General features: G+C 34.5%; 1 protein-coding gene across 1 annotated transcript; it reads left to right on the top strand.

The window, feature by feature from the left end:
* The first annotated feature begins 13 nt into the window (after positions 1–13).
* LOC111414932 (uncharacterized) lies at positions 14–6,245 on the top strand. Its single transcript, XM_023046402.2, has 6 exons — positions 14–217; positions 276–449; positions 510–635; positions 708–893; positions 955–1,097; positions 5,878–6,245. Exons 1-6 carry the CDS (start codon positions 71–73, stop codon positions 6,161–6,163), a joined length of 1,062 nt encoding a protein of 353 aa, XP_022902170.1. The 5' UTR covers positions 14–70; the 3' UTR covers positions 6,164–6,245.
* Positions 6,246–10,995: the final 4,750 nt, after the last annotated feature.

Raw genomic sequence — 10,995 nt, 5'->3', positions numbered from 1 at the left:
ATTTTCTTGAATTTTGTTTGATCAATAAAAACTAAAGTTATCGCTGTTTATAAGATTTTATAAAAACATCATGGCTCCATTATTAACGTGTACAGCAAATAGTTTATGTCATGTTGATTATGGAATACCAGTTTCAGTTTATAAAAGTACCGATTATCGTACTTCTACAGATACTTCTCACCATTTTATGCCCCCTTTACCCCAAGATTTTGATTGTGTAAGTTTACATATTAATTGATTTAATTTATCTTTATTGTGTTCTTTTCATTTTACAGAGAGTTAAAGCGAAATTTAATCCAATTTTCCCAAATGAATGTAAAAGAAATGATATTCAATTTAAAACTATTTACAACCAAGAATATTATACAAAACAAGCAAACACCTCGCAAAACATGACAAGGGCTACAGAACGTGATAAAGTTCTTTATTTACGGAATATACAAGAAAGAGTATATTAATTAATTAGTTAATAGTAAAAGCTTAGAAAATTGTTAAAAAATAAATTTTAGATGTTTGCTGCTCCACCACCACCACTTGGTACTCCAACTACAACTACAAAACAAGATTATTGTGGATCATTTTCTCCACCAACGTATCGACAAGTTTTTCCACCAAATCCATATGCTTACTGTCCTGTAATTTTTTTAATCCATTATTTATAAGAATTAAATACTTTTATAACTTTATTGATTGAATTATTCTTGTAGATTAAAGCTTTAGGTCGTGATGAATCCAAACCAATTCCTCCAGAATTACCCGGAGTATACCGACATATGGATCCATATATGACCACAGCCAGAATGAGTTACATACCATTTACAATTAACCAACAAAATGGAATAGCTCGTAAAGATATAGTTACATATTATGATGCGAATAACATACCAAGAGCCGTAATGATAATATTTCCATTCCCGTTACAATAATTATAAATTTATTTTTTTATTTTTGAAGGGTAAAGGTTATGGTCCAAGAAATGGTCCACCAATTGAACCGAGCTATCAAAGTCCAAACTTTAATATGATTGATAAAGTAACTTTTAAAACGAAACACCAAGGAAAATTTATACCGCGTGGATTAAAGAAACTGCCAAACGCGTAAGAAATAAATAATTTTATCTATATAGATATTAGGCAATGTTATATTAGAGGTTCATAGACGAGGTCCTTTCTGACCGTGATTCCTTTTCGTATATCTCCAAAGAAATCTAGCCGATATACTAGTAGCCAGTCATCGAATCAATGAAAAAAACATTATTTTCTCTTACAACATAAATATTTGCTTTAAATTTTATAAGTCACCATATTTTAGCCCGTCGCAATCTAAGGTTAACGCGAATATAGCGAATAAATACTGGATATCTAAATTCGTAGTACCCTGACGCACAAATTTTAAGGAATGCATAACTTAATCACAAAGAGCTAACAAAGCTTATCGCTAATAAAGCTTATCGCAACAAAGAACATTACAAACAGATGTAAGATTTGATGCGACTTTTCAACAAACAGTTTTTGTACCACAAAAATCGCGGAAAATAATTTTCAACAAATTTCACAACTTAACACATCCTGGTATTCATGCAACTACTAGAGACTTACGAGAACAATATTCTCGAGAACATGGTGTAATAGTGATTTTCTCATCGTGCATGGTGGCTCACTCTGTTGGTCTTGACAAAACTCGGATGGTTCGGGAAATTGTTTTCTTAAATTTTAGTTTTAGATGACGATGAAATGGTCGTGGATGATACATCAACAACAGAATCAGAAGTTAACAGACCCTAATCGAGTTTCAATGGTTTTATTGATGTTTCATCAAAAGTTGAACAAGAGAAGCTAGATCAACTATTAACTAGGGCTGTTTATGCTACAGGTGCTCCATTTGCCATTCTTAAAAATAATTACTGGTCATTATTTTTCAAACATTTGAGACCATCTTTCAACGCTGAGTATGACAAAAAGTTGATGCAGACATTAAAATGAAAATTAGAGAAGCGAATATTTTCTTAGCTTACAGTGTGATGGTTGGAGCAACCAAAGGATCAAATTCATACTTACTACGCGAAATCCTGTGTTTCATAAAACTTGGACAACAAATATTTGTCGACTACAGTATGTCCCCGGATCGAGTTACAAAGAGGAAAAAAATTTTTGTTACTGATTTTTCAAACCTATCTCAGCATAGATAATGCGTCGGATATGTTCAAACTACTAAATCGCATAAATTTTATACTCTAACTATAAAAGTTAGCTAATTATTCCCATTTTTATGTAAAAATTGGACTTTTTTCTAAATTGAAAATTATTCAAGTTCAATTTGATATGTAACCATAGAAACCATAAAACTTACAACTTATGTTGGTGAGATTTAGGGCCGGTTGTACAATATACCGATAAATCTGTCTGATAACTATCCGGACGATAAACTTATCGGGAGGATAAAGATATTCGCTGTTGTACAAACTGTTTTTGTCGGGAGGATTGCTATCTCCTAAATAAGATTCGGTTGGTAGTACTTTTTTCCCATATCTAGTCATTTGTGCCGTAGATTAGTAACGCTATCGTCTTTCTTTGAAATTTGAACTGATTTTGACAATAATAACAATTGTATAAATTGTGCAATTAGCATTTTAATAAATATCGAAAAATGTTTAATTTGTACGATACTAGTACCAGCAGCGAGTCCGAAAACGAATTTTTGGTTAATGTTTTTAAGTAAAAGAAAAGAAAAAGAAATTAAAGAACGACGTAACCACATGGCGCAGTGGGATGAAACGGATTTTTTTAGACGGTTTCGGTTTATCAAAAAAAGTTAAGAAAGAAAGAATTAATAGTTAAGATTGAACATGCATTTCTCATAAACAGAGTTAAACACATATATTATAAAATTGGTAAAATAATTAACCTAAACAATCACTGTCAAATTGTGATGGTGTTCCATCGCTGCTTAGTTTTATCAAATTTCTAGTTCTTTCATGATCATTGTTCATTCTTTCACATCAATGCGGTATTCGGCAATGGCTTGAAGGGCGTCTTGTTTTAATGTTTCGTATTTACTGCGAAGCTGTTCCCATGTTTGTCGTGCCGGTTGAATTAAAAGTTTGACAAATCTTTTGCTATGCCGCTTTCTAAAATACAAGATATGTGATAAATAAATACCAAGTAGCTTATACCTTCTCTTTCAGATTTTCTACAATTTCAATTAATCGCAAACACTCCTCTTGTGTATAATTAGTAGCATGTTTATTTTTTCCTTCCAGAACAATAAACTAACCAAACTTTTTCACGACAGACGTTTGTCAATGTTGTTATATAAAAACCTTGGTAACCATACATATTTGGCGGATAACCGCCTTATCGGCACCTCTGAGTACCCGATAAGTTATCCTGTCAATAATCTCCCCGACAAAAATATCCGTACATTGTAAAACAGTACAAACTAACATATCGGCCAGACAACGCTGTCGGGAAGTTTATCGGTATATTGTACAACCGGCCCTTCGTCTTTTAATGCGGTGTTAACCGTGAAAGAGAGAATTTATTTAGTACTGTACTATGGTACTAGTGAATCATGTTTTCGTGTAGTTATACAAAAAATTCTAGCAAAAATAACCGGACACAAGAATATCTCATGTGGGGATCGCGAACTGATGAAAAAAAAATTGGAAACGGGTTCTGTATTGTCCATAAAGAGGCAGACAAAGAGACTAAATGAGGAAGACGCTGCTTTTCAGATAGCTTTTCAACAAATGACATTGTTTCTTCCCAGCATTGTCGGTATTGGAGCGATGTAAATCCAATTACCCTTAAATTTTATACAGTCAATGTACTTTCAGCAAGACAGTTGCCCAGCTTACCATTCACACATTGTGCCAAATGGTTAAATTTAGCTTACTTTTCATGATTTCGTTTTTCGAGAAGCTGTTTATACTATCTCTTGTTTTCGCCCTATCAGCAAAAACTGAAATATTTGTGAAAACTACAAACGCGAATAACTCACATATTACCAAAGATAAAGTACTGTAATAAAACATTGTATGGCAACTTTTTAGGAAAAATTCAGTGGCGTAGGTAGATTTTTTTCTGTTTTATTTTAGTGATTTGGCAAATAAGTTTATTTTTTTAAATACAAATCATACTTGCTATAGCGTAAAGTAATTCGTTATTTGTTTCTGATAACAAATATACATATATGGTTTGTTGGGTATATTTCTTATAGTTATTGAATAATTAACAAATTTTCTCCGCCGCATAACCTCTGTTGCCTGATTCTCTGGTGTGACAAAGCTTGTAGGTACCTCTTCATGTACGTTTTCATCCGGTACACTGCGTGTTTGTTGGCTTAATTATCATTGAATACTGGTTGTTTAACGCCTCAAGGACTGGTTTTTAAAGCCGCTTCTTCAAATAGTTCCATACAGAAACTGGCGATGACTGCTGCTAACAGTGATCCCATGGCTGTTCATAAAACTCTCCATTTTAGTTTAAAACGTTCTAACACAACTTTAAATTAGATTTCGAAATTAGAGGGGCATCCAACGTGTTAAGTAAGTCGATGATAAATAGAAATCTACAAGTTCTGAGACGTACTTTGGTAATTCTTCTGGTCGGAGTTTTCATCGTAGACGTATCCTTGACATCTTTTACCATATCTTTGGTAAAAAGTGATGATTAACCTGTCCTGTGGATCCAGGGAAATCTTGCCACTTAATTGAACAAAATGTATGGAATTTTTAACGTGGGAGTCCGTGTTTCCTGTAAAGGGCGACAATATTTTGGCTAGGTGTTTCGTGTAGGTGACTTAATTGCATTTATAATAGGTCGCAGTGGGACGTTTTATGAATTTTTCAAAAATCATAGATCTTTTACGCTACTAGGGCTTGTACAAACAGGCTTTTCTGTTCCTGCGGTGGAATATTTACCGACTTAATTAGGTTCTTCATCATCGTAACTATTTATCCATCTGCAAGCAGGATGACTATATCAGTTCTCCCTCTTACACTACGTACAGCTTTTCTTTCACCAATTGTTAAGTTGGGCTTGGTGGTTTTGCTTAAATATATTCACGGATAGTCATGATAGGTGGACGACTTATTTCCTCAGTACTTCGTTACAAGCTGCCAATCTTACCTCAAATCCTTCCAATTTAGTGGAGGGTCTTGTATTTTATCCAAGTACCCAAAATAAATACAAACTATAATACATCATGTTCATCATATTCTTTAGACATAAATTCTATTTCTTTGGATACGCATATTTCAGTTGGGACTAGTAATAGCGACCTTCCTAATGACAACGCTTTCTTTTGGGTGTGGGTTTCAAGCTATGCATGCTTGCAACAAAGATCCAAGTTACATGACTCCCCAGAAACTTGTTTATTCCAATTTGTTCAGTAATCAATTTCGGTATATCTGCTTGCCGTTCGATTTTCTGTCTCTATTTCTAGTGGTCCACTCATTTTATCCAGCAAAGTGTTGAAAACCATAAAGTACAATGACTTCACTCCGTTGCAATTAATAGATCATCATTTGATTGCGGCATTTATATTAATTGATGTTACTGAGTTAACATTGAATATTTTTAACTGAATTTAAGCCTAGAAAATTGATAAAGAAAGAAGCAATCGATGATCAAACTATAAACCACCAATTTGATAATTGCTCAAAATATTAATAGGATACATTAAATCGATCAGAAACGTTATACAACTCGTTTTAGATCCCAGGAAGTTTTAGTTAGTAAGGTTAAAAATAAAGGTTAAACTTCTACAGACTCTCTAATAATAGAACCATTTTTTTACGATTTAATTTATATTTTAATATTGATTTAAACAAATTCTTTTAAATCAATGCACTAATTTATTTAATTTATTTTTTAGTGGGAAATCGGAGTACGGAAGCAATTACACCTTCCAAACATATTACGATTCTTACCCATTTATAATGACACCATTAGTAGATTGGACCGATTCGTTACCGAAGTCTTCGATTTGGCAGGATTTATCGCCCCCGGGAATGTACTGTACCGAGTATTGTCATATTGGAAAAGGATGGCCGGTTAGGGCCGTGGTAGATCCGAACCTTCCAGTCGAAAGCAGATTTCGCGATCCTGATTTATGTAAAGATATCGATAATCCAATGCAAATTGTGTGTGTTGATGCTTAAAAAAACAAAATTATATCGATATATGAAAATATATTTAAAAAATTTTTACAGTAAAAAAAATAAATTGTATACGCAAAAAATATTTTGGCTTTTCTATTAATAGCCTCGATGTAATGTGTTGATTTTAACAAGTATGTGTAAATTGTAAACATAGAAGCTGGTTTGGAAGAAAACTACGCGATTTGTTTTTATACTGTTTTTGTTAACGTTTACATTAGTCAAGAATGTTTATTCAACTGCTTGTTCATACATATTTATTTTTAGATTTCCCTATGCTTGTTGAAATTCCTATTATCTATGGAAATAGTAAGCAATTGTTTACACAAAATTTTACCGAGAAATCTTAAATAATGATAATGAATTTAAATAAAGCTGTAAAATAGGTGAGAATTGGGTTTTATCGGATGAAATGAACAACTTTTATAAGGAATTTTTTCCTTTGAACTTAGATTATCTTTTTCATGTTTTAGGAAAATAAATGTAATACGCAAATTCTTGGTGAAAACTGAAACATTTATGATTTTTATTCACGTCGAGTAGAACAGAAAATTTAAATCAAGGAGCTCTCAATAAAATTCAAACGACAACGGGAAAATCGTTGAAGATTGGATTAAAAAGAATATATATGCTTCGGTGGAAAAGGTGACATATGATATGGAGACTCAAGTCAACATGGCCGGTAAGGAAATAGAAAAGATGGACATGTCTGCCCAGACAGACATATGAGATCGGAACTATAGTTTCTATAGTCCGCGAAATTAATAATTATGGAGATTGGAAGCAATATCTCTGATCAAAAATGGTCTGAGGGAGTGTACCAGATTACACAGACCAGAGAGGGGAACTCCTTACTTACAGGGGATGACGTCGCCAAACTAGTGATTGTCGAACCTCAGGACGGAGACATAAAAAGGGCTACAAAGGCTTTACAGGGATAGGTACCCAGAGCTATGCGAAATTAAAGAGGAAATAGGGCTAGTCGATCAGGTCTATAAAGTCGGAACGAAAGGAAATATTAAAACAAGAAGTAGAAAAATTTATAAAATAATTATAGACGCACAGAAAAAGACTTATTTAATAAATTAGTGTTGCTACAAGAGGAAATGCAGAAGAAGCCAGTTATTGCTGCGCACGACGTAGAAGTACTAAGTGCAGAGAGAATGAGGAAGATGTTTGAATGCATTTTCAAGGATTTCGAAATTAAGATTGATGTACACGTGCCTAAGAACTATAATGGGAAGAAAAACCGCTTAAGGAAAGAAGGAGCTATGCACTGGTCATCGGAAATATGGATAAAGACGTACCTTACAAAAGAATTGCTTAAAGACATAAAAGAAGCATTGAAAAAGGTACAGAGAAACGATGCTGTTAAAAGTATTAAGAGTCCGAAGGACGGGAAAGTAATAATTATTACGGGTAACGATGAAAAGGCGTTAAAGCAATTCAAGAGCTATATTTGGAAAAAGCCACGATAAGAAGGCAGAAAACGAAGACAGCATATATGTCAGGGGAATGGATGAGAAGAGACGCAGCTGAGCTGCTGGAAAAAGAGGCAATAAAGATTGGCTATTCTAAGCGCAGGCTAGAGAGGAGAGTGAGGATAGAGAGATGCGTCAAATATTGGGAATACGAACACCCTATCAGGCAATGCAAGGGGAAGGATAGAAGTAAGGCGTGCTTTAAATATGGAAAGGACGGCCATACAGTTTCGGAGTGCAGAAACGCTAAAGCGTGCCCTTTGTATGACACGATCGGACATAGAGCAGGATCGGGGCAATGTGAAAGGTTTAGAAAGGAGTTGGCGTAAGCTAAAAGGCTATTGAACGCCAAAGAACAGGGGAAAAGAAGATTGGGAATGAAAATAGAAGATATCGATGAGCAGTAGAAAAGAACAAAAAATAAGAAGCAGGTTGATAAGTTTAATACTAACGAAGGCAAAACTAATAAACATGTGGAAGCAATGGGGAGTGACAGGGTGGTACACAAAGTCATACAAGTAAATGTAAATAGAGGTATTGAAGCCATGAACGTAATGGATAAGTGCATCCTAGATACGGGGGATGCATAATAGAAAAAAAGGTTGAGACAGGTAAATGGTACACAAATCGCGATGTGAGAATCAAAATAGTCAAAATAATACGAGGAAAAATTGAATCAAATAGCAGAGGTAATACATAAGAACAAGGAAAAAGGATTTTTATTATGGGGGAATTTAACGCCAAGTCAGCCCCCTCCTAAAAAATAAAATCCTGTGTGAATGGATGTAAGAGCAAGGCATATCAGGTATCATATCAGGTAATCAGAGTCTTGCACAGGCATAATAATGTACAAAGCCGAAATGATTAACTTGATTGATAACTGAAAAATCCTAGAAGATGAACCTCAGCGATCATGCTATTATCGAAATATAACATTAGAAATTCGTCTATAACATCCACTCCTACGAGGCGACTGATAAAATGGTTGGAAATTCTCGATAATGTTCCATTAGATTATTTTCAAAGTCGCTGTAGATAGTTTGGGATTCCTCGGCGAGTAAATAGTCAGAAAGGAACTCAAGGTGAACTGTCAAAGTATTCAAAGAAATAAACCTCTCAACCGCACATCGCATATGCTGAGTTTATAGTAGAGCGGCCCCGTCAGTCGTTGGATTGCAACTGCTTGTTATTTTGTTCATGTCATGAAACCGGTGAAAAAAATTCGCCACAAGTAAACGCAAATGTGCTCCTCGTATCTGAATACTGCTTATTGCATCTAAAATTACCCTCTATAAGATAGCGTGGCCAGATTTTGTTGCACTCATTTCCTAAAGACAGTTTTAGCCAACCCCAAACGAAAAAAATTCGGCACAAGTAAACGCAAATGTGCTCCGCGAATCTAACTACTGTAAAGTGTATCTAAAACTACCCCTTATGAAATAGCGTCTTCAGATTTTGTTGCAGTCATTTCCTAAAGACGGTTTTAGTCACCCCAAAACGAAAAAAATTCGCCACAAGTAAACGCAAATGTGCTCCGTTGATCTGACTACTTAAAAATGTGTCTGAAATTATTTTAATTTTGATTACGTTAAATATGAGGACATGGAACTCTTTCACAAATGTGATAGAGATTTTAATATGGATTTGGAACTGTTCGAAATTAAGAAACACTGACAATGAATTGTTTAATTACCAAACAAATCTTTTCCAATTTTTTTATTTATATTTTATTATTAAAAAAATTGTTGGTTTTCTATCTGATTTGCTTTCGGTCGCCTCTTTCTTTTTCTCGGTTATACTCGATTAACAGAATGTCCTAATAACTTTAATATTACTCCACACCATAATGGATAGCACACTAAATATTTTTACAATATTAAATCCAAAAAATCAGGACGTTTGTAAATATTGCAACCTTCGTACAAATGTTGAGGAAAAATACATAGAACGGACTGGCTTTGTAAATTCTATCGGTCTCGGTAATTATTATGTCATCCAGTTCGTCGGAATGTTTTAATGGTGTGTCAGGTATAAAGGTGGATTGTAACGTTTCAAAAGCGCACATAGTTTCATTATTAAAACATTCTGATGATAAAATTATAATAAAATTCGATAACCAAATTTTCGCTAAGTCGAAGCTATCAATTGCTGCAGGCTTGGCTACAATTTCTGTCATTGTTTTTCTTGTTTTTTGTGTGAATAAAAATTATTGCCGTCTTTTATAATGGTTTTGATGAAATGTGAACAACAAAGATGAATTCCTACAAATTTATCAGGTTTCGGTCTGTTATTAACTATAATATCATAGCACATCGAAAGATACTTTAATAGCTTACAGTTATACATTGCACTGCTAATAGCGTGTATATTAGCGAAGCTGAAATTTGTTACAACTCAACCTATTAGCGGCCACTTACCCATACAATTAGCAGTAGTCAGATACGCGGAGCACATTTGCTTTTACTTCTGGCGAATTTTTTTCGTTTGGAGGTGACTAAAGCCGTCTTTAGGAAATGAGCGCAACAAAATCTGGCCACGCTATCTTATAGAGGGTGCTTTTAGATGCAATTAGCAGTAGTCAGATACGAGGAGCACATTTGCGTTTACTTGTGGCGAATTTTTTTCGTTGGGAGGTGACTAAAGCCGTCTTTAGGAAATGAGCGCAACAAAATCTGGCCACGCTATCTTATAGAGGGTACTTTTAGATGCAATTAACAGTAGTCAGATACGCGGAGCACATTTGCGTTTACTTGTGGCGAATTTTTTTTGTTTGGGTGTGGCTAAAAGCGTCCTTAGGAAATGACTGCAAGAAAATCTGGGCAAGCTATCTCATAGGGGGTAATTATAGGTATATTTTACAGTCATCAGATCCGCGGAGTACAATTTCGTTTACACGTGGGAAATTATTTCTTGGGGGTGGCTAAAAGTGTCTTTAGGAAATGACTGCAACAAAATCTGACCACGCTATTTCATAAGGGGTAGTTTTAGATACACTTTACAGTAGTCAGATTCGCGGAGCACATTCTCATTTACGTGGGGTTATACTTTTTATTTTACCTAAAAATGATCGTGTAAAACCGACTTTAGCATATACTCGGATGTCTTTGGTAAAACAGGTTGCTATGTTTGGCGTGCTGTTTTCACACCGGTTATCATGAATCAGTAAATAAAAATCCAAACAGCCGCGATTCTCTTTGAGTTTTACACAATAATCCAGAATCGACACCGAATGGAAACTTAGTTAATTTGCATTTAAAGTAAGTTGAATTTTGTATCTGTTGGTAAGGTAATAGGGCGGTAATAGGCGACCAGTTAACGAATAACAACAAAGGGCAAAAGGGTTTGAAATTGGAA

Source organism: Onthophagus taurus, chromosome 7 (assembly GCF_036711975.1).
Source record: "Onthophagus taurus isolate NC chromosome 7, IU_Otau_3.0, whole genome shotgun sequence".
Lineage (NCBI taxonomy): Eukaryota > Metazoa > Arthropoda > Insecta > Coleoptera > Scarabaeidae > Onthophagus > Onthophagus taurus.
The sequence above is the reverse complement of the archived record's forward strand: the minus strand, read 5'-3'. Positions and strand labels throughout refer to the sequence as shown.

Excerpts from the sequence above, each read along its gene's own strand:
- LOC111414932 (XM_023046402.2), top strand. The coding sequence starts at position 71 with ATGGCTCCATTATTAACGTGTACAGCAAATAGTTTATGTCATGTTGAT. Across the intron at positions 218-275 it reads TACCCCAAGATTTTGATTGT|AGAGTTAAAGCGAAATTTAA; the intron begins GTAAGTTTACAT and ends TTCATTTTACAG. Across the intron at positions 636-707 it reads ATCCATATGCTTACTGTCCT|ATTAAAGCTTTAGGTCGTGA; the intron begins GTAATTTTTTTA and ends TTATTCTTGTAG.